Source organism: Halichoeres trimaculatus, unplaced genomic scaffold (assembly GCF_033239565.1).
Source record: "Halichoeres trimaculatus isolate MK-OKI-2021-1 unplaced genomic scaffold, fHalTri1.1 fHalTri1_scaffold_10, whole genome shotgun sequence".
NCBI classification, from domain to species: Eukaryota; Metazoa; Chordata; class Actinopteri; order Labriformes; family Labridae; genus Halichoeres; species Halichoeres trimaculatus.
This window is the reverse complement of record NW_027437187.1, coordinates 24,654,469-24,677,569: the sequence shown is the minus strand read 5'-3', so window position 1 is coordinate 24,677,569 and position 23,101 is coordinate 24,654,469. Positions and strand designations below refer to the sequence as shown.

The window sequence follows — 23,101 nt, the reverse complement described above, 5'->3', positions numbered from 1 at the left end:
AGGTTTATCAAGTGTCATTATCTAACTTCTGAAAAATGCAATTGAATTTATTATTCTATGTTGTTTATAACTTGGGAAATGCGTTGATTGAAACAAAGATGTAATATATACATATATATATTTTATTTTGCAAAAATACTGGAATCCTGTTTTATGAGCTCAACCCAAGATACAAATCAATTTAGACATCTGGGATATCTATGCAGCTCATCATACAAACTTTATTACAAAAACAACAGTGCACCAATAATCCATTAAACATCTTATTGTAAATATTTGGTACAAAATTCTTAAGAAAAACAAAACAAAACAAAACAAATGGATCAGATGACTGTAGAACATTTGATGTGGTCAGAGATCATTTAAAGGCTCAACTATCTTTCCAAAAGTTTTGATATGCAAAAATAGATTTTTCTCTCGCAACACTGAGACAAAACTATACCATGCTGAAGTCCTGGTTTATTGCTCAGTTCCGTGATTTCAAACAGTTTCATTCTGGGGGATTAACTGGGGTCCATGTGGCTTCAACAATCCCAACCATCTTTTCCACTCCTTCCCCCTCTTCTTCCTCTGTCCTTGCTGTCTCCTCTTGTGTTCTCGTGGGAAAAGCTGAACTCCTGTCCTCTTTCCCCTCCTCTCCTTCTTCCTTCTTTCCCTCCCTCACCTCTCTTCCTCTCCTACACAACGTGAACAGAGCTCCCCTGCATCTCTTCCTGAATGAGGGGTCACAGGCAGCATACAGTAAAGGGTTGAGGCAGGAGTTGAGATAAGCTAAACAGGTGACATATGGCTGAGCAGCCAGTAAAATCTGATCTAAAGAGCAAGAATACGGGATAAATCCAAACTCCAGCAGCATGGATACAGTCTTGTTAACATGAAGAGGCAGCCAGCAGAGGAAGAAGGCCAGCACTAAAGACACAATGACCCTGAGGAGCCTCCGCTGGCGCCTGCGGTCAGGACGAGGGCCTCGTCCAAAGTGTCTGCTGAGGAGCTGGGCCAAGGAGCAGTAGCAGACCAGGAGGATGACAAGAGGAAGCAGGAAGCCAATTAAAGTGGATTTAAGACTCAAAGCCGCTGCCCACATCATCTCCATCTTCTCTCTGTCTGTCTCATCCACCTCTGCTCCAATCAGCATGGAGTAATCCATCTGACAGGAGAGGAAGGCTGGCCCAGAGTCAGTTGGGTGGATCTCCTCCAGCTGCCAATCATCCTCAGTTTCAGAGTCTAGCTCCACTACCTTGACAGAGCGCAGCAGCAAACCAGGAAGGGCAAGCACCCCTGCCAGGACCCACACCCCTCCGAGTATCCATACCACCCTGCTGGGACAGCTCTGCCGGGGATGATGGTGGCTGGAGTGCCGGCGCCCTGTCAGAACCCAGTAGCGCTCCACACTGAGCATGCTCAAGCTGAACACACTGGCGTACATATTCAGGGCAGTGAGGAAGCTGCTGATCTGGCAGAGAGGTTGCCCAAAAGGCCAGTGGTAGCCCATGGCTGTGTAGACTGCCCACAGAGGGAGGGTGACAAGAAAACAGAGGTCAGCCAAAGCCAAGCTGGCTATCAGGGACTCTGTGAGGGAGCGGGGTGGACGGGGGATGGATGGAGGATGAGAGGAGGAAGAGGAGGAGGGTCTGCAGCTTTTTCCTGACGAAGATCCATATGATTCTTTGTTTTTCTCTGGAAACAGCTCATTCAACTGACTGGAGCAACAGAACCACCCTCTAGTCCTCACTCCTCTTCCCTCAGCTCGGTCCAGGTAAGCCCACAACACTAGGCTGTTTCCAAGACATCCAACTAGGAAGGCCAGCAGATAGACGGAGGGAATGATGGAGAAAGAGGGGGACCAGTCACTGTAGTCGCAGTGGAAGAAGGGATCAGGGGAAGGAGAGGGGGAGGTGAGGAAGTCTGACATATCTGTGTCAGCCTCTTGGACTCATTGGACATTAAACTCAAGCTTTGTCACTTTGAAACTCTTGCAGAAGAGGTTTGGATGGAGAATTCAAAGCTTGAAATCCCAGTCGTGGGCTCCTCTCAAGTTTATCATCACTCTTTCCTCAGTGGTTGGACTTACAGGGTCTGTAGATTAGAAAACAAAACAAAACAGTGAGCATCTTAAACGTTTGCAGCCGGCACAAAGAGTAAATACTGTACATGCAAAGATTGTAATGACAAGTCAGAGTTAAGCCACGCACGTCTCATTTCAGGAATTAAGTCAGGAATTTCTCAACAAACAACTAGAACCTGTGAGTGAATGTAAATTGTTAGTTTGTGTAAATTTCAGTGATACTGACCAAGTTACTGAGAGGTTTGTTGAAAGACGTTACGCTCTTTATCTCACAAAATAACTAAAACTCAAGGTGGTATGACCTCCAGTTTTAAATGCAGTGTGGATATGATTACATTTAGTTATTACTTGAAACTCACTGGCACTTTTTAGATGACTGATTTTCATTTCTCACAACAAATGTAAACATGAGGGCTCTAGATCAAAATATTATCCAGCTGAAACTACTCAGATTTGATCTTTGATCTCTTGTTCCTGCATAATTTGCTTAACATTAGGGATGCACCAATATGAAAATTTGGCAGATACTGATATCCAATATTAATATTGCTGTTATTGCCAATAATCAATATTTACCGATATCAATAGTGGTTAAAAAAAATAAAAATAAATACATTTTAAAAAAATAAAAAACAATCTGAGATGATGTGTTGAGGTAGTTCAAAGAGAAAGTGGCACGAGCATGAGAAAAGATGACCATGGAGAGGATCAAAGGATTTTGTTTTGTCTGTTTTTTTTTGATCAAAAACAGGAAGAGAGACATAAAAGAAGAGGGTCCACTCTCTTTAGGTAGTTTTGGTGTTTATGTATTCACAGAAAACAACATTGTTTGGGTCTTGAAAGATCGTTCAAGATGCTCTGATAATGGCCAGCAGCTAATAGGTTAATATCGGCCCACTTTTACACATCAGCCAATACAAGTATGTTAAAAAAATGACCAACATTGGCCGATACGGATATTGATACCAATATGTCATGCATCCCTACTCAATATCTTCAAATTAGTGCCATGACTTTGTAATAAAGTCATTATCTAAATGTATGTTTCATGTATATTGGTGTTGAGCCCTTGCAACTCTAAATTGGGGTTTAGTTCAGACAGGAATTCTGATAAAGCTTAAAAAAGTCACTTACCACAGGTTTCATCATGTACCAGGATGGAGAAAATTCACCCTCTTCTCTCTGTCATCCTATCCTCTCTGTGTTTCTACCTTTCAGATGTGCCTGCTGAGGAAGGTGTGTCTTCTCACTAAGCCTGTATATATAGCCACGTCTTTCATACACACACCCTCCTTCCCTTGTTCTCAAACTGGACCACCCCAGCAGACCAGTACGAGACCTGCAAACACACCCCCCCCCACCCCCCCACCCCCCTCCAAACACAAACACACATACCTCCCCAGAGACACAATAACACTCCTCATCCCTCCCCCACGAACACACACAAACCCTGAGACACTCAAACAGACACACAAACGCATCGCCGCGTATGCTCTATTCACAGACACAACAAATCCAAATGCACATTAGGTACACAAATGCATGCAAACACAAACTGAGTTGAGTTCAAACACACAGTGTGTGTACGGTGGTCAGTGTGACAACCCACACAGAGAGCAAACACCAACTTATAGCCCTCGCATTCACAATCAGGTGGATAGAAAAGAGGAGTGACTATGTGTGAGGCAGTGAGCAAACTTTAAAAAGGCCTCTAAACTTTTATCCAGTGAATGTCTGCTGTAGAAGAACAATGCCTAGCTCAGATGAAAGATGATCCCAACCCACAGCTGTGTTATCCCTAGCTACATTTCATTATGAAACAATGCTTTTCTGTCATCTTTTGAAAAAATGATATAATATAAAGGCATTTTAATGACATTAGATCGTGACTCATTCAGAATGCATGTGTGTAATGCTGGCAAAGATGGCCATGATGAGCTGTCTGATACCGAATCACATAGCTGGGTCAAATGACAACTGAAAACTTTCTGAGCCAATCCATTTAATCCAGTTGTATATAAGGGTCTATCTGTGCCATAATTCTATTCAGGGTAGCAACATAAAGCAAGCAACAACCTCAGTAGATGTGGAGGTGCAAAAAAAGCTGCAGTTCCCAAAAAAGTCTCCTTAAGGCTGACTCCAAATCCTAGGAGATTCCATCAACACACGTTCAAATCTTCACAACAGAAAAAAATGTGCTTTCAGTCTGGTAAAAAAAAAACCAAACAAACAAAAAACAAACAAAAAAAGAAAGTGTACCAGTCTGAATAATGGGCTGCACGGTGGTGGACTGTTAGGTGCTCACAGCAAGATGGTTCCTGGTTTGAGTCCCTGGTCGAGCAGGTGCCTCTTCACGTGGAGTCTGCACGTTCTCCCTCTGCATGAATGTGGTCTATGCAGGAACTCTAACTTCATGTGCTTCAGGCTGACCACTGCTCTGAATCTCCTGTAGTTGAGAGTGAGTGCTTTTTCGACTCAACATGATTGGTGACTTATCCAGGATGATCCCTGCAACTCACCTGCAGAAAAGTAAAAGTTTTAGACACATCTGAGTCATATTTCTGTCATTCAAGCTGGACAAAGGGACACTGGATCCAGTTGTGGGGCCATTGTGTAAACAAGGAAGATGTTCAAATGGTAAACAGGAAGTGTTTGTTTCCACAAGGCCAGAGAGGTCACTCTGCCTTCAACCTGTTGTGATGGAAACAAGATGTTTCCGAAAACATTCCACAGTCACCCCCACAGTCATCAGGCGTTTACGTGTAGCTGAGCATCACAGGCGAGAAGGATCTGCTGCAGTGTAACAAACAGAGACAAAGCTACAGATGACAGTGAGCTCGCTCTTGAAGGGTGCAGGGGTCATGATAAATAATGTATGCTGAGAAAATCAAAGGTGTTTACAAATTCTGACTGATTGCTTTTCCTTGTGAAGGATTTCGACTTTAAGGTCTTAAGCTTTCCTGTCCCTCCATGGAAACTGGTGCAGGTTAATGTCTCTTTTGAACATGACAATGGTGTGGCTACTTATGAGGGAACAGAGATAAGACTTTGCATGATATGACTTTCATGTTATAAAGCACAGAGGAGCCAAAGTCCTCACAGTAGCGCAGCATTTCAAAGGGATTAAATGAACAGTGTAGTCTGCCTGTGAATTTCACCATGATCATCTTCAGAACAGATGAAATGCTCGTCTGTCTTCTTTTCATCGTGATGGCAGGAGCAGAAGTGCAGGACAGCATCACACCTGAGTGTAAGCAGTTCCTCTACATGGGCACACTACCTCGAGGACTGGAGAGGCCTTTCAAGAAGATCTGCCAGTTTTACTCAGGAAACCCAAGATTTTTCACCTTGTATGACACCTACAACCACATTCCTGTTTACTCTGCCTACACATTCAAGCGCTCAGATGGCTCCAAGAAGGTTGATGTGCCTTGGATGTACGAGCCACAGGTAGGGGAAAAAGGGGAGGGAGAGTTGCTTTCTCCTTTCTTTAGAAGAAGCTTTGAGTGTTGTATGTTGAAAATATCAATCATCTTGTTGAGTTTCGTTCAGAGTAATGATCTTGTTTCTCCTGGCAGCTCTCTACAGTGACAGGGCCCAGAGACATGCAGCAGCTCCCAGCAGAAAATCTTCACAGGAGTTTTGAGGATGCTCAGGCCGTGCTTGAGGATTACTCTGACAGCGTCATCTTTGAGCGAGGTCAGCTTAATCCAGACGAGCACCAGGCCCACCCTGATGACAAAGCTGCCACCTACACTCTGACAAACGTGGTCCCTCAGGTCCGTGAGTTCAACATTGGCCCCTGGAAAAAACACGAGCACACCATCCGCAGGCGCCTCAACAACTACTGCAGGGGAACCGCTTATGTTGTCACAGGAGTCACCACCTCAGGGCAGACCATCCGCCGCCACAACATCAACCGCCTGGGCATCCCCACCTACCTCTGGTCGGCTTATTGCTGTGTTGATTTTGACCACAATGCACCGTACTCAGAGCGCTCCAAGTTTCCGGCGTTTGCAGCTTACGGGTTGAATGACAGGGAGAATAATAAAGTGCAAGAGATGACGGTGCAGCAGCTAGAGGACTTTCTGAAGAAGGTGACCTATGTCGACAGCTCATTTCAACTTTTCTATGACAACTGTGTGCCACCTGGTAGTATCAACAGTGCCCTGCACCCTTCTTAATGGAGATGGCCTGAAAAAGGTAGCATGCAGTAGTAGCACACCATAGAGTCAATATCAGCAGCTTTTTAATAATTAATTGTTTAATTTCAGTGTAATTTTCATCTGGTTAAGAAAAAACTTGCAATTTCAGAGATAAGTAAAAGTCATGCAAATATAAGAGTTTAAAGAACAGTGTCTTCTTGGCTTGGTAGTCACACTTGTAACATTTTTTTTTCTGCCTGTTTCTTAAACATATCTAATTATTCTAACTTACAGTGTAGTTTCAGCTGCACGCAGGCTCAAAGACAACAAATCAAACTCTGTTAAGAGCACATTTAGAAAACTTTTACGATCTCTATTTGCTTAAAATATTTTGAAAACTTATAAAGTAGTTACATACTTTGACCTTCATCCACTTTATCTCATGTGTGAGTACTGTGTGTAGTTTTATTGACTGAGGACTGCCTCAGTCAGCCTTTTGTTCATCACAAAGATTACATCAATGGTTTTACATTTACACATACCGCCTCTACACGGCAGCACAGTAAACTTGGTCTACATTACCATTCAGTCGCATCATTGTAAGTTTTGCTTCTTGACACTACATGAATTCTCATGTCCTCTACCAAGCAGCTGATTGTGTTTATGATGATACGAATTAAAAAAAGCTTTTATGCTCAATAATTCCTCATTTGACTGTTTTGGAGTGAAAGTTTGTTTTGATCTTAAACAGCTGAGAGGAACTACCAAAGGTTTACTAAGAATAAACGCAGTGGGACATCAATTGTTTTTAAATTTGTTCAATTAACAGCAAGTTATATTGGTATAATACATTTCTTCATGCTTTGGTGGAGCAGGTGATGGATGATATAAAACCAAATGATCCAAAACTAAAGAGGGCATAAAGCCACAGGATGAAAGACAACAGTAACCACATTCACAGTGTTGCTCTGTCTACCAGCTGGCCAATGTTTCTACAAGTGCCGAATAATCTGCTCCACAGCAGACGGCTAAAAACCCCAAATATCCAGAGTTTCAGAGACCATTAGCTCTGAAGACCAGTAGAGGGAGACATTATGTTTAGACATGGTCCCATTTCTCCAGTGGGGAAGTTTGCAAACATAAGGTTTATGTTTTTAGCACTAATTTGGATTTGGGGGAAATTGCAGTGGTGCCTTTACCTGAAATCAAATCATTTTTTCTGCCTTTCTCATAATTCATATTCACGAGTAATTGCCAATCATTTTCCCCCTACAGAGGTCAATCTATAGAGACGAAAACTGCATATAAAATCACAAACTTTACCAGCAAGATTGCTGAAACAAGACTTACTTCGAACTATTGCAAACTTATAGCTTAATTTATTTTCATCCATTATATTTCAGCTATAAATTCTATTTTATACTGCATAGCGTACCAGAGCTTTCCTCAGATGTGCTTTCTTTTTAGTGTTTCAGGGATTCACATTTATCTCCTCAGCTTTTGACTCCTTTTTAGAATATCTGGCCATCACATGAAAACAGAAACAGCCACAGAGAGCTGTATTGTTATTTTCCTTTAAGAAACACGACAGGAAGTCTTTATCATACCAACCAACTTTCGGCAAAGAGGGAAAAAGCCCACAAATCATATCTAAAATTTCTGAATAATCTGAACTCAAGAACAGACACACAATCAAAGAATGAACTTAACATTTTAATTTCTCATTGTAAGTTTTGCTTCATTCACACATTCAGCTCAGACGTAAAAAATAACTAAGTCATATTTCTGTACAAAAAGGACATGCCGGGGGCCCTGTGCAGTTAGATAACAGTGAGGCAGCAGCCTCAAAGCACAAGGTCCACGGAAATCATTATCTAAATGTGCTGAGTCACTGCAGCACTAAGATACTTTAGAGCAAGTAAAAACATCATTAAAAAAAAAAAAAAGTTGGTAAATTGTTGCTCTTTCAAAGAAAGTCTCTTTGGGTTTGCACAGAACTAAAACTGCTCTCTCTCACACACAGAAACACTCACAAACAAATACAGTAGTACTCTTAATAACACTCACAACAGTAAGTAGCCACAGTGAGGAGGTGTTTTGCAGTCTGCTATATCCCAGGTTGTGCTTTAGATCTCAGTTAAACCAGGCTGTGTTGAGCTGCGTCTGTTTCTTGATGCTGGTGTCCAGCTTCAAGACCTCTCTGATGGCCATGGTAGCGTAGGTGGAGGGAGGGAGGGAGAACTCCAACCGCAGAGCTCGATATTTCCCCTCTGATGGAGAAGCAAGAAAGAAGAAGCCAAGTCATTTTGTTTTGTCTTCATTTATAAAGTAAACTATTAAAAGCCAATTAATCTGACAGTTAATTTGTTTACGAGTATTAAAAAAACAAAATAGAATGATTGCAGCTCAATCAGCTGAATGTCCACCTGATCATTCATTTATGACCAAGCTTTGCTCCATGATAAGCTGTGTGTCTGCAATTTTCTATACTTTCTTTGTAGAAGTGTACTCAAGTTAGTCTATACTGAGATAATCTCAATGCCTGATGAACACTGGATATGAAAAGCAGTTACTGTGTTCAGTACATTCTCCAGGCTATCATATCAGTGTTCTGTTTACAACTCTTAATTCTGTGATCTAGAATAAGTTGAGATTTTGGTTAAACTGTTCTTTTATTATTGATATATTTACAGAAATTACTTGTGTTTCAAATTGTTATTGTATTTTAGTTTTAAGTAAAAACTGTGTTCATTTTATGATTACTTCTAACCCACCTGTGTTAAAGACAGGGGCAGGTTTTTTTTCCAGGATCTCATAATCACTGTGCACCAATGAGATCCTGGGGTCGTCGTATTGAATCACCTCCCTGCAGAAACCATGGGACAGAAAAAAAACAAAGTTTTAGGCTTTGCAATCAACCTCAGTACGTAGAAACTATTCATTTAATTTGCTACTGACCAGCTAACGTCACTGGGTCTGATGATGATGCGTCTGTAGGCTCCAGCAAGAGAGTAGTCCTTCACTTTGTGTCTCATGTTGTCAATGTCCAGGTTGTCTGCAGAGAGCATCTCTCTGTATCCTTTACCCACTGACAGAAAGACACAAGTGTAACAAGTCAATACAGACCCAGAATCCAACTTTTTTTAAAACTTTTTTTTTAATGAGTTTAAGTCAGCAAAATATTTTTTTCTTTTATCCTAAGCCCCTTCATACCATGATGAGTTGGATAGATGACATCAAACCCAGGTAATGGCATCACGATGTCATGAATGGAGTGACTCTCAGCCTCCTCTGCGGACAGCACGTGTGCTGTAGCTTTAGGAGTAAATCAGAGACAATATCAGTTCAGAGCATTTTCTAATCCGATGATCTTTAGCTGTTTACATGGCTCTTAAGTGCATGTGCCAAAATAAAAATGACAGCCTTATGGTTGTTTCTTTTTTGGATGGCAACATATTGACTGCCTGTCATAGTTTGGACTGGGTTATTATTTGACATACTTTATCCAAAATATCAATCAATCTTATAATAACTAGCATAAGCTAGCTGAAAAGCTACTAACTTCCTCGTAGCACCAGGTCTCCTTCCACAGCCTTGAGGCCGAAGGCTTCAATTCTGCGGCTCACCATGGTGTTCCACACCTTGCTCTGGTAGCTGTGGATGTACATCAGACGGTTGTTACGGGGGATCTGAAAAAAGGGGACACATACAACTAATAAGAAAACCTGTCCAAAAAGATAAATGTCTGTGTGTTTCATCCTGTTGACGCTGTGTATCCGAGAGCAAATACAATTAACGCATCATTTATTTATGTTCTGTATGTCTACTAAGTATTTGAAGCATAACTAGCAAGAAACCAACCAGTCCAAAGGCAGTGACAATGTTCTTCTTTCCATACATAGACAAGCCTCTCAGCAGCTGCCCCTCCACACAGCGCTTGTTGGGCAGCTTCTTTAGAGCTGCCTCTGGGTCCTGACTTTTTGCCCACTCCTCTCTGCAGCGCACCAGAAACTCTTTCTCCGCTGAGGGAAAAAGGAAAGGTGGCTTGAAAAACATGTGAAATGAATTTACAGAAGAAACAAAAAAACGAGAGTGAGAAGTAAAATACCTCCGGGACGGGGCTTCAAAATCAAATCCACCACCTCATTCCAGTCATTTCTTAAGATTGCCCTGTCCACGAACAAAAAAAGGAAGCAAAGGTTGAATGTATTCTTTATCTTTTATGATTTATGTTAGGACCTTAATGTCATGGGCCCACCTGCCGACCAGATGTGTGGGCACAGCTGTGGTGCCAAATCGCTGCATGCCATAGTAGTTGATGAATCCTGTTTGCTTGAGGGATGTCATGGCCTGATTGACCTGTTCATCTGTCCCTGAGATATTTCTGTTTTCACAAACAGAATCAAGCACAACAATGGTTGGATAAAACACTGATGACAAGGACAGACTGTGTTGAGAAAGACTGAGACACCTTGAGGCACAAAAAACGATATAATCAAGCAAAAAGTATCAGCCTCAAGTCTGTAGTTATTACTAGCCACATAAAGAAACCTTCATAGACAATGTGCACTTACCTGATGACCACAGTGAAATGGTTTCCCTGCAGCTCCCCCAGTTTCAGAGGGTGGTTTTTGTAACAGAAGTTTCCCAGCTTGAGGTTCATGAGGCACTTGTTGAGGTGAGCTAACCTCTCTGCTGTGATCCTGAGAGAAAGGGCTTCTTTGATTACAAATCCTGTGCAACAAGCTGATTCACCAAGATGCTACATGTACTTAATGCTGTGATTTACTCACTTGAGCACTGCGATCTCCTGCACAGTGATGGCTCTCTTGTCCTTGGTTCCCATGTAGGAAAACATGTTGGGTCTAAGCCTAGAAAGACAGGAAGCATTCTACATCATGGTAAACTTCACATGTACACATTTCATCAGACTGTCAATCTGTCTGTCACTGAAAAAAAAAATTCAGACCTGAGGAACTTTGACAGCACATTGATAGCATCCATGGTGTCTTTGTTCTCCTTGTACAGGACAAAGTGACAGAAGCTGCCCCGGTTTTTGGGCCAGAAGTGTTTTCTTGGAGCTTTATGGACACAGAGAAAAGGGTTGCACTTAAACATCAAAAATGAATCCACCAGAATGAATTCCCTTCAAAGAGTCAACCCTTTGCTGAAAAAGACTCTTATGTCACCTGTAAAAAAATCAATACCTTTTTTTTATTTCTGTTAATTAATTTTTCAAACCAAAAATTGTATTCAGGTTTTAGAAGAAAAGAATAAAAACATGGTATGTTGTACTAATAAAAAACCCAGCCTAGTCTCTTGTGGTCCTGAACCACTTTATCTGTGCTGAGCGGAGAATAGATTCTTACCTGTAGCTGCTTTGACCTCTATCCATCAGAGAAAGGCAAAAGGAGGATAGAATATTGTTACTAAAGATGTTAAAACACCGCTGAGTTGCCAGGGGTGAGGTTGCATGCAGAGCCTTTGAGTGGTGTGCAGTGTCGGATAGATGTGGGAGTTTTTAAAAGTTATCCCTTTCTTTAAAAAAAAATAAAAAAATTATTCTGTCTCTGATTTAGACAAGACTTACTATATTGACCCAAATATAGGACGACCCCAATTATAAAGGGATGCTCTCTTTTCAAAACCAATCTTCAGAAAAAGACTAATGACCAAACTTTACTTTGTAATTATTTTTTTATTTAAAATCGGAGACAATCATTGAAGTTAAGATTTCATTTATGGCTGGTGCTCTCTGCTCTTATGGTTGTGTAGCGACCCTAGACAACTATCAGCATGTGTCAATAGTTAGACCCCAATTATAAGACGCCACCCCCTTCAGTCAATAAAACCTTGTCTTATATTAGGGTCAATAAGGTACATCTAGGCATTCTGCTGAAATAATGACAATGTGTTTAAACCACTCTGAAAAAAGACTGGAGCAGTCATGCAGGTACCGTAATCATGCAGATGCACTGGTGCATGCATCATACTTTATTGCATGGAATTTATGTGGTACCACATGCATTACACCCGAGAAGCTTAAAGTAGACAAGCAAAAATGTCTGCTAATTTGACAGATCAACTAATCAACAACTCTATCAGCATAATTTAGGCCAAACTTATTTTTTGTCTCCTGTCTACATACCTGCCAGAGCTTTCTTCCCAGCAGCATGGTATGCCACTATAAACCTGCGCCCCTCCCTTTCTTCTGTCTTTGTTTCCAGACCAGGAAACTGAGTCTTGATGGCTTTGTGAACCAGCGTCCGCTTTTCTTTTGTGTCATCCAGCACCTTAAAATTTAAAGCCCACAAAAGAGTATTACAGATGTTGTAATGAGCCGTTTCAATCTGTTAAATGACCTTGGTTCAATACACTGTATTAAATTCAGCAATTAACCCCCAACTGTCAATACTGTTAATTCAGAAAGTGTGAACTCACCTCAATAGAGACATTCGATTCTTTGTTCTTGAATAGCTGCAGCTCCCCAAGCTGCCTTTTCTGCTCTTCGGTCAGCACATCAGATTCGATTGGCTGCTCTTCAACCTCTGGGGTTGCCTTACATAAAAGAAACACATAGATTACATTGGAGGAACTTTCTCTCTGTAAAGATTTCTATGCAAATATCTGTATCAATAAAAGTAACAATGTATCACAGTTTGCAGGTATTCTCAAACCTTTACTTATTTGGCTCTAATTGGGGCTAACAAGAAATGTTAACAATTCTTCCTCATATCAGAATCAGAAATACTTTTTTGATCCCTAAAAGGAAATTACATTTCAGTTTCACTTCCAAGAAACATAAAAAGACAGGGTCCTGACCAATCTAACAAATTCAAATATTGATGGCGATTTAGAAAAGCAACAACCAAAATCAAATGTCTTACCTCCTCCTCCGCAGGGATTGAGAGGTCATCCAAGTGCACTATTTTTCCTTGTTTGTTGATTTCATGCACCACAAAATCTGAATATCTGAGAAAGAAAAAGACCCAAGTGATCATCACATTTGACATTCTGAAAACATTCTTGCATACTACCCCCTGACTTATGGAGGATGTACCTTTCCTTCAGGATTCCTGAGAAGCCTTCATGGTCACTGACATACTTCAAGATACCAACATCTACCTCAGTGAGTCCATGCTTCATCATATCAGCAAAGGTCTCGCCATCCTCCCCTTCTCCATCACTTGCTTCTCCCTCAGGCTCCTCCTCCTCATCTGGCTCGGGGGGGCCTCCATTCTTGCTATCATTCTCAACTCTGAGTTTTTTTGATGGTGTGCTTTCCTCTTTGTCCTCAAGACAGCTTCTCTTTTCTCCTACCTGAGCAGGAACAGGGTTGGGCTCTGAATCAGCCATCAGAGCCAGCCTGCTACAACAAGGTGGAAAACACAATTCAGTTGAATTTATTGCCCATTTAAGCATCTAAACGTGTTTGACCAATTATTATCAGGTATCTCTGGGATGTATCATCTATGTAAGTGTTTGATTTTACTGATCAATTTTGAACCTTTGAAATGTTGTGAAATGCAAGTCACTGGAGCACTCTTTGCTGTGAAAATGTTTCCAAGGGAACTCATCATGGTGTAATGGGTTCGGAACATGAATGAATGAATGAATATTATCTAATGACCTATAAAACATGCAACATGTTGCAATAGATATGCATGAACCTAAATCTGCAGCACTTTGATATGTTAAATTCAAAATAAAACCAATCGGGAGGCTACTGCTGAATAATGATAATGCACTATTGTTTTACTTTTGTAGCATCATAGCACGGTGCGTTTAGCTTCTAATATTTGTTCTTCTGTACTGTTAATGTCACTGCGGTGTTGTTGTACAGCAGTTATGTATTTTTGTTCGGCAGTTTGAACAATGGACTGTTTTTTGTGTAGGGAAGATGATGTTAATCAGCTCATAGCTAATTCTGGTACAGCCAAATGACTACACAATGTCTCTGTCACAATAAAAATACGATGAAAAATCTTGAATGGTCATAAATACAGCTGCACTTGCAGTGTAGTTGTATGACAAATGACACAACAATATTTGCATCATTGGCCTTAAAAGAAAAGCCTCTAGCTTAGCGTTTGTTGCGATGGTGTTATGGAGAGCAGCATTCGATCTGTAGTACTCTTCCTGAAAAAACACCTCCCAACTAAACTGTAGTGCTGGGAGATATCATGAAAGCATCTGGCATATTAAAAGCTAGCAAAGCCGCTATCGCGATGGCATGGTCATCAAATAGCTGCTAGCTAACACAGCTTGCTAATGTCGCCGTTGCAATCAGACCCGTTAAGTTGATAAGTCTGTGTACATGGGATGTAAAATGCTGTCCCGAGACAACCCGTTGTCAACTTACCTGTGTCTTGTGAAATTTAGGAGAGTGCAGTTGAATGCAGGCTTTTCTCGCACGTGTGTATATATGTTTTCTTAGTTTCCGGAAACAGGTCAAACATGAAGTCCCGCCCCCTTCCAACGGTTGGCCAAAGACTTTGTCAATCACAGCGCTAACCTTACCTCCGCTTGTACATTACTGCAGTAGGAAAATTTCAGTTAGTGGTAAAATAATTTATAAATTACACAATTAAATTGGTTACTTTTTTTTTTTTTACTTTACCTTATTTTGGTTCGCTCTATTTTTACTATTTGCAAAAAAAAAAATTCACTCATCAAAAAATATTTTTTCCCACCTGATACAAAGCTGTTATATTTGGAAGCCTATTCCTGAAAATTCCTTAAAAAACAAGTTTGGTGGTCATATTAATGAGATAGTATCTCATAACCATGACTAATATGGTATCTTGTGAAATATCTTAAACTAAAAGTTGCATTCCTTGAAAGTATGGCATTTCTGATATTTCATAAGATAAAATAAAGAAGAAGTAGAACCAGTGAAAGTAGAACAGAAAAGTAAAAGAGTTTGGTCTCAGTCTGGATGCAGACTTCCAGTTACCCTGGAGTGCTACCATATGCTACCATTGAATGCTTGTTGTTGATACATCAAAAGTGTCCATTTACATTGTTATTGTGTTGTATATGTTAATATTCCTGTTAATGTTTTTACTTGCTACCTAATACTTTAAGTGTTTTATATGAAGACATGTAAATGTACAAAAATGTCCTTTCAAAGATGGGGTGACAGCTCCTCCAGCCATCACAGCTGTGTGGTAAAGGAGATTAATGATGTATCGAATAGAAATCTTTTGTGAGGGAGTGATGTATATTTGTTTGTGTGTTCAGTGAAGTTAGTCAAAATTCTGCTGTAAAGTCAAAGTTATATTGTTGTATGCAAACCTAATCAATGCCATGCCTCTCCCATGCTCATGTGTTCTTTAGTGCACATGCCTCCATTTTGTCATGCCTCCAATGAAAGTACTTGGATCACCATTATGTCAGCCATTTCTTTGCCATGCTGTCCGTTCTAGTGAAGAGCCTCTGGGCAACAGGGTTTCTTACATCCTGTTGTTGGTGAAACTCAAAGAATTCCTGCCTCTCTGTGGAACGAGGGCAGCTAAAATAGCATACAACTGTCTGATTCCCCTGTGACGCCACTATTTAAACGGTCTGGCTAGACTAAAATCAGAGAAATTATTGATAATTATTTCTTATGGCAAACACCAAGTCAGACACCAAGTCTACAGTCATGGCCAAAAATTTTGAGAATGGCACAAAGTTTGCTGCCTGACTTCTTCAATTCGTACCAACTCCAGATTGTGAAGAGTGTTCAGATGAATTGAAACTAACTGCAGGTTAGTTGTGTTGCAATAAGTCACTGGCATTACTCCAATAAACTCACCTGTCAAGATGTTGAGCATGCTGACACAGCATCTCATGTTGGCTCTATGACAAAAAGCACTCTAAGGAGAATTGATTTTTTGTTGTTGTTGTTGTTGTTTATTTTGATTATATTATTCTAATGTTTCTTTTTAATCTGATCATTTTCTTAATACTTGTCATTTGTGTTTATGAAGGAATATGTTAGGCACTTGCACACCAGTACATGTGCCAAGGGTGTATGAATCCACATCAAGCATTTCAGTCACAAGTCATAAGAGGGGGTTTTTGATGGATAGCCAAATGGCCTTCCGTATTAAATGATCATAAAAAAGGAGATTAAGCTTTCAAAGTAAAGGCTGTGAAAGTCAGCAGAACCCCGTCACACTAATTATTTGTCTTTAAAAAAAACAGGTAAAGGTCAGGAAAGGCAGAGTAGGAGAGTTTCTACGCTCTGTACGTCTCCTGCTGTGACGTCAGAACACACGCTCTGTCTATGCACGCTCTGCTCATGCTCCCAGGGCTTTCCACGGAGATGAGCCTCCTGCAGCTGCTGGATGTGTTTAGTGATGTAATGTTGCCTGTTTGGTGACTACGGATGGCTGTTTGTGCCAGGCTGTGCGGAGTGGGTCAGTCGCGGAGGTGCAGAAGGCGACAGCGGCAAAATCAACAGGACCAGGGAAGCGATTCTGAAATGGACGAGGAGGAAGAAGAGCGGATTGTCGGACACAGGCAAGCCGACGTCGGAGTCGGCGGCGGAGGCCTGGAGAGCGACGTTGCCACTGCAGGGCCCAGTGACGCTTGTGAATATGGCAGCGGTCGTGTCAACAGAAGAAGCTTTCCGGATCACACAGGACCTCCACACCCGCAATCATTAGCGGATTTACCACCGGAGCTTTTAGTAGAAATACTGTCCTTGCTCCCCGGAACAGCGCTACCAAATGTTTCCCTTGTCTGCAAAAAATTCAGGCAAATCGTGAACACTGAAACCATCTGGAGACGGCGATGCACGGAGGGTAAATGAAGCGATTTTTGACAGAATACTATACAAAGCACTCAGGTATAAATAGTTGTCTACGTTAGACTGAGTCCTGTTGACTATTAGTGTCAGGCTCGGTGCCCTGCTGTATCTCCTTGGAAATGCGTTACGCTAAAAGCATTTCTATTGATCCGCCGTGGAAATTATCGTCAACCTCAACGTCCTTAGTCACTCATACCGAAAAAGCGATCTTTGAGGCGTCTCTTTGTTTTTAAATTCATGTCAGCTTTTCCGAGCAGCTGAGAAGACGATGCAGGGTCGAGCCCTGTGGAGGCCTTGAGTATTATTCTGAATCACATCTACCACTACAAGACTAATGAGATGATAGTACAGGTCTCACAGGTACCATTCAATAAACAAAATAAAGATCTTTGGAATAAAAACAACAACAAACATTCTCATAGTTTGTTGGAAGAGTATTTTTGAGGCAAATAACGTAAAATATATATTTATGAGTAATGGATCAATTTATTAATTTCAGGCGCTGAGTTATAAAATCATCTGTTATGACACACAGTTTCCTGTTTACCCAAGGTTCAGTACTACCACAAAGTAGTTTTACCTTGTAATATCTTTGAACACTGCCCGTGTTAACCAGCTACACCCTAAAGAGATAAGAGCCCCTGGTATTTATGTTGGTCTACCAGAAAAAAAAACTGCAAATTGCCAAATTTTTGTAGTCTCCCTGAAACCAAGCCATACTCATCATCACTGAAGACAATCCTTTTCATGTCAACAGTTTGTCATTTAAACAAAAAAAGTAAATTGAATAACAAAAAAAGTTGATTTATCATATAGATAAATGAATAAATATATTTTAAGCATTGGCATTGTGCTTCAATGTTCTGATTTGGTTTATTTCCTTCTAAAGTAAGCTTTGTGTTTTATACATTTGTCCATTGGTCAAGGTTGTGTTAAGTTTGTATTCGTCGCTGACTAAAGAACAAATTTGGACTAGACACCTCAAATCCGCTGTGGACAGTTTGATTACAGTCTGTTTGATGTTTGCATTTCTCTAAAGTTAACAGATCTGACTGACTACATTACCATTTCAACCAGAAAAAAGTGAAACATAATGCTTCAGACTAAGGAACTAAATGTCATGCTAAGCCACTATCCTCTATGTGTTTTCTTCCTGCAGAGTTTGGCATGAAGGAGGATCTACGTAAAATGGAAGTGGGAGGAGTATCGAGCCGAGACCTCTATGTAAAACGTGAGTTTACTGACTTTTGATCTATTCATTAATAGATAAATAATTTATTTTCATCTTTTATTTCCACCTCATTTTGCTCTCTTTATTGTATGTGGGTTTAAATGTCAAAGAAATTTCCCTGACAGACTGAAATTTGCTCAAAAATGTGAGGGACAGACAATTCCTGGAATTCAGCAATTCCACATCACATGGCTGACACAGTGGCAGCACCTGTTTGCTAACAGATTAGATTATGCTGTATTCAATGGACGGCTGCTATGAGCCCACAGCGGCCTGCAGCTGCCCTATACATACCTATTTTGTGTCCAGGTGTCAACCCCCGAGTGAAGTCTGGGCGCTTTATGAAACTCCTCCCGGACTACGAGCACATGGACTATAGAGACATTTACACACACTGTATGTACATGGCTGAAGCATGTAGGGGCTGTGTGGGTTGAGGTCTTATTGTTTGCAGCAGCTGATTGCATCGTGTGTAGAAGAAATGTGCTAATACTTCTTTCCGAGGCTGTTTGCTGTTAAGTTGCTGACAGAAAACTGGAAAATGTGGATGCTGTGTGTTTTGTATGGGCTTACTGACAGGATCCAGGATAATTTCCTCTTTCTCTTCATGTTTAAACCTCACAGATTGAATCCTCGCAGACACTAAACAGATCTCACAGTTTTGACATCGTCTCAAGTGTTTCTAACATTGATAGATGTAGCTTGTCATAAAGCATGTGTGTTTCACCACAGAGACTGGTGTACATAGAGTAATGTTGTGTTGTTGTGTTGCAGTGCTTCATCCATACAGACATATCTTGGGTTTATGGCAGCCTGACATTGGGCCTTATGGTGGACTGCTCAACGTTGTGGTAAGTGGTCCCTCTTTATACGCATAAACATGCGAGGAATTCATGATTTCTTGCATGAAACATGAAAAAAAAATAAAGATTAATTGGAAGGTGGGACAGTATTGAGCTGTTACTCTATTACAAAAAAAAACCAAACATTCATTAAAAGTGTCCATAAAGGTGGATGGGCTCTTCATCATTGGCTGGATGTATTTGCCACCTCATGACCCCCGCGTGGAGGATCCAATGAGACGACGGCCACTTTTCCGTATCCACATGTGGGAGAGCAAGAAAGCAACAGTGGAGTGCATGTACGGACACAAAGGGCCCCACAAAGGAGACATACAGGTGATAGCTCAAGTCAGAAGCTCAGAAGCTTCTTTGTGCACTACAGAAATCAGAAACCCTTATAATGAGGATATTCCTTGACACATTTCACTTCAATTTGAGATTAGAAGCGATTAAAAGTAGGTCATCCTTTAATGTGTGTCATACTTTCTTAATTTTAGACTGTGAAGAAGGACGAATTTTCGACAAAGTGTAACCAGACAGATCATCATCGCATGCCAGGGGGCAGACAGGAGGTGAGTTAAAACAGTTAGCTGTAACTAGGCCATGACCTGTTCTACTTATTGACTTATCTCGTCTGATTATGTTTTTATAACCTCAGTGATAATGACAATCAAATCCAAAGACTGTTATCAGTATCTATAATTTTTATGCTTGTATGCCTGTGTGTGCAAATGTTTATACAGGAGTTCAGGACGTGGTTGGAAGAAGAATGGGGTCGAACACTGGAAGAAATTTTCCATGAGCACATGCAGGAGCTCATCCTAATGAAGTTCATTTACACAAGTCAATATGAGTATGAATCTCTTTCCTCTATTACACTTTATCTGAGGTGAAAACCAGAGTGTGTGTGCATGTAATGCCCAAAGTAATTCTGACAGGTTTAACAGATAATCTGGGGAGATGATTCTTGTTTCCTCTGTGGGTGAGTGTTCCATTCCCTTTCAAGAAACTCCCAGGTAACAATTTCTATTTGCTTTTGTTTGCCAGCAACTGCTTGACATACCGCAGGATCTACCTTCCTCCCATGATGCCCTCTGACCTACTGCAGCCAGGCCTCTTTAAAGGCACTTACGGCAGCCATGGATTGGAGATTGTCATGCTAAGTTTCCATGAGACCTCTGCAAGAGCCACAAAGCTCACTGTAAGATTTTTTATAACCACGATGAATATAATGTAGTTTGTGTTTTTCTTTCTGTGGAAGAGCTGCTTAACTGTAAAATGTGTTATCCCTCCCCGTTGGCCTCATTATACAGCCTTACAACTACGGTGATGTGATAAGTGCTCAGCTTTGTATCAGACAGTCTCACACATCAATGAACAAAATGTACAAACTCTAAGGGCTTATCTTATGCTGGAGCAGACCATAACATTACTTCTATCTGCAGGGAGATCCCAATGTTCCTGCAGGACAACTCACTCTGGATGTCGACCTTAGCCGACCTGTGGTCCTCCCAGACTTGGAGCAACAGCGCAACATAGAGGAGCTGTCTCGGCTGGTCATGGGTGTGCACAAGCAGGTAGAGAGAGAAGCAGAACAACAGGCAAAGAGCTCCAATGCCAGAGATGCAACAGAGGGAGCCTGTGGTGGTGCTAATGCAGCAGAGGGAGCAGAGGCAGACTGTGGCGCCTCAGACGGCTGCCAGCCCGGTCCCAGCACCACCAGCCCTTCTGAAGCCCAGCCTTTTGTCCTGCCCCTGGGAGTCATGGCCCGCAATGAGGTGTACCCTCGCACCTGCAGGAAATGGTAAACATCTGACTACAATAACTTAAAGAGCACATGAACTGTTGCCATCTTTGCCTCATTGTTAGGGGGGGGGACAGTTCACCTGAAATAAGTCAAAGCTGTTATTTTTTGTGCACTTGATTCTTTAGAAAATTCCATTTAATATACATCAAAGTATTAATTGATTCGTATCTCTGTTTCCTTATGTTTTAGCTTCTATGGGACAGGCCTGATTGCTGGGCATGGCTTTACAAGTCCAGAGCGTACCCCAGGGCTCTTTGTGCTGTTTGATGAGGACCGTTTTGGTTTCATCTGGTTGGAGTTGAAGTCTTTCAGTCTGTACAGTCGCCTGACGGACCACCTAGCTCACGCTGAAGCTCCAAACATGGAGCGATTTGAGGCCATGCTGCGCAACATGCAGTCCTGGACATCCTGATGCAGCACGCTCTAAATCTCCTCCCTCAATACAATACATAGAAATACCATTACACACAAATAACCTCCACCCTCCACTGACAGCACTGCTATCACAATAGCCCTTGACCTTAAATATCCCTACTCTGTCCATATCTGTTTCAGAAACATGTGTCTTACTGTCTTATTATGCTAGTTATGTCACACTCACGCTCCTGTTCCTGTACGAGCACTTTGGAAGACCTCCTCAGTCACCGTTTATCACCTCACCTCAGTACGACCTTAATCCTCCAGTGCAGCATGAGAACAGGTCACTTTAAATTTTATTATTTATTTATTTATTCCCTGCAGGAGAAGAGGAATGATATTTCATACCACTTATTATGGAGCAAACTGTACGTGCCTCTGATTCTAAAACCATGTCTGTACTTGGTTGTGCTTGAAGAAGATAATGGTGTCCAATGTATTCTACTATAAAGTATTATGCCAATTTTGGTGCCCAACATATTAAACTGCATGCTGCATTTTATTTAGATCTAATCATGTAACAATCATAACAAGTATCCCAACTTGATGTCTGTTTTTTTTCTTTTTTTACTTTTGACATCCTTAGTTAAAGAAGAACAGCATCTCAGGTGTTTCACTCTTTTCCACAAGCAAGGGAAAAACAGGACACAAGTATTTATGTTGTAAAGAAAACAGTAGGATAATGCATCCACATTTGTTAATTTGTCCCATAAGAGTACTGAGTGAGATTTATAATGGGCAATTTTTTTAACCATTGACAAGAGGATTTGCTGTCTTATCAAACAGTGTAGCTACATCAGCCAGTTTTGGTTGGGCTGATATGTTTTTGCCCTTTAACCGTAGGTGATAACTTTTACAAGTATATGCTTTGCATCAAACATACTTTTCATAATGTTATATAAGCTGAAAAAATATTGTATTGCAATAGATCAACATAACCTAAACATACTGGTAAGCTGGATTTAACAAAAACTATACAGTTTATGTGCTTATATAATTATGGTCTGAAACAGAAGCTTCTCTTACCTTGGAAATGTACTGCATTTGTTGTTTGTTCAAAAAGCTGACAAAGCGTTTGCCTGGCTTTACACTTGCAAAGCTACCCCCCCACCCCCAGTTTCTTAATTTATTTTGAACCTGAGACCAAGCAGGCTGAATATTACACAATGTAACAGCTAAAGTGCATCTCAAAGTACCAAGTAAGTGTCTGTATGTGTCATTACGGCCTGATGGTGGTGCCCAGTAGCTTTCCTACTCCAAGTGCACTTTTCTGGGCAGTATAGCGAATCAGTGAGAACCACTGGCCAGCACTTTTATATCAGACTGCAGCTTTACTAACATTTGCAAAAAAGAAAACAACAAAAATGTCTGCTCAAGCATCTTCAATTTACTTGGATATGATTATATTAATTTCCTCTTTAATTTGGTACGTTTATTTATACATTATTGTATCTGTAAGCCTTCTGTACCCAGCTATTTGAATGATTTGCTTTTAAAAAGGTGTTGCTTTGTCTTATTTTCAATGCCTGATTTTATGGAAAATAATCTTAATTTTGACCTATGGAACTGCTCACTTTAGACTTCAGGGAGCTTTTCAGCATAAATGCTCTTCTCAGTAATAAAAAATACAAAACTGTAAACAAGGTTTTGTCAAATCTGTTTATTCTTTTCTGCTGTTTGCATGTGCATTACTTAAATGAATGTGAATGTTGTCAACCATCAACCAGGACTACTATCTCCCTCCACTGTTGTGTGGCCCATGACACATAAAACCATAGATAACACACTACTGTTAT

The 23,101-nt window shown here is 40.9% G+C and overlaps 4 protein-coding genes across 6 annotated transcripts; 2 read left to right on the top strand and 2 right to left on the bottom strand.

Moving 5' to 3' along the window:
• Positions 1-341: 341 nt before the first annotated feature.
• On the bottom strand, positions 342-3,350 carry aplnr2 (apelin receptor 2). Its single transcript, XM_074678060.1, has 2 exons — positions 3,200-3,350; positions 342-2,076 (listed from the first exon to the last, which is right to left on the bottom strand). Exon 2 carries the CDS (start codon positions 1,910-1,912, stop codon positions 491-493), a length of 1,422 nt encoding a protein of 473 aa, XP_074534161.1. The 5' UTR covers positions 1,913-2,076; positions 3,200-3,350; the 3' UTR covers positions 342-490.
• Positions 3,351-5,275: 1,925 nt separating this feature from the next.
• LOC141796239 (endonuclease domain-containing 1 protein-like) lies at positions 5,276-6,249 on the top strand. The gene is made up of 2 exons (XM_074677226.1): positions 5,276-5,515; positions 5,644-6,249. Exons 1-2 carry the CDS (start codon positions 5,276-5,278, stop codon positions 6,247-6,249), a joined length of 846 nt encoding a protein of 281 aa, XP_074533327.1.
• Positions 6,250-7,944: 1,695 nt separating this feature from the next.
• On the bottom strand, positions 7,945-14,702 carry pus7 (pseudouridine synthase 7). Of its 3 annotated transcripts, none has more exons than XM_074676728.1 (17): positions 14,573-14,688; positions 13,271-13,576; positions 13,098-13,182; positions 12,652-12,768; positions 12,359-12,503; positions 11,580-11,597; positions 11,180-11,291; positions 11,004-11,081; positions 10,785-10,913; positions 10,469-10,594; positions 10,319-10,380; positions 10,072-10,232; positions 9,773-9,899; positions 9,424-9,525; positions 9,169-9,298; positions 8,985-9,076; positions 7,945-8,480 (listed from the first exon to the last, which is right to left on the bottom strand). In XM_074676728.1, the coding sequence occupies exons 2-17, from the start codon at positions 13,564-13,566 to the stop codon at positions 8,344-8,346; spliced, it is 1,917 nt and encodes a 638-aa protein (XP_074532829.1). In that variant the 5' UTR covers positions 13,567-13,576; positions 14,573-14,688; the 3' UTR covers positions 7,945-8,343. The 3 variants fall into 3 exon arrangements, with proteins under 3 accessions (XP_074532829.1, XP_074532828.1, XP_074532830.1); XM_074676727.1 differs by having other exon boundaries at positions 7,946-8,480; positions 13,271-13,579; positions 14,573-14,702; XM_074676729.1 differs by lacking the exon at positions 11,580-11,597 and having other exon boundaries at positions 7,947-8,480; positions 13,271-13,579; positions 14,573-14,702.
• A 1,735-nt stretch (positions 14,703-16,437) lies between these two features.
• fbxo31 (F-box protein 31) lies at positions 16,438-22,912 on the top strand. The gene is made up of 9 exons (XM_074678291.1): positions 16,438-17,003; positions 18,168-18,239; positions 19,014-19,090; positions 19,250-19,417; positions 19,579-19,653; positions 19,825-19,934; positions 20,129-20,282; positions 20,527-20,885; positions 21,078-22,912. The coding sequence occupies exons 1-9, from the start codon at positions 16,586-16,588 to the stop codon at positions 21,298-21,300; spliced, it is 1,656 nt and encodes a 551-aa protein (XP_074534392.1). The 5' UTR covers positions 16,438-16,585; the 3' UTR covers positions 21,301-22,912.
• Positions 22,913-23,101: the final 189 nt, after the last annotated feature.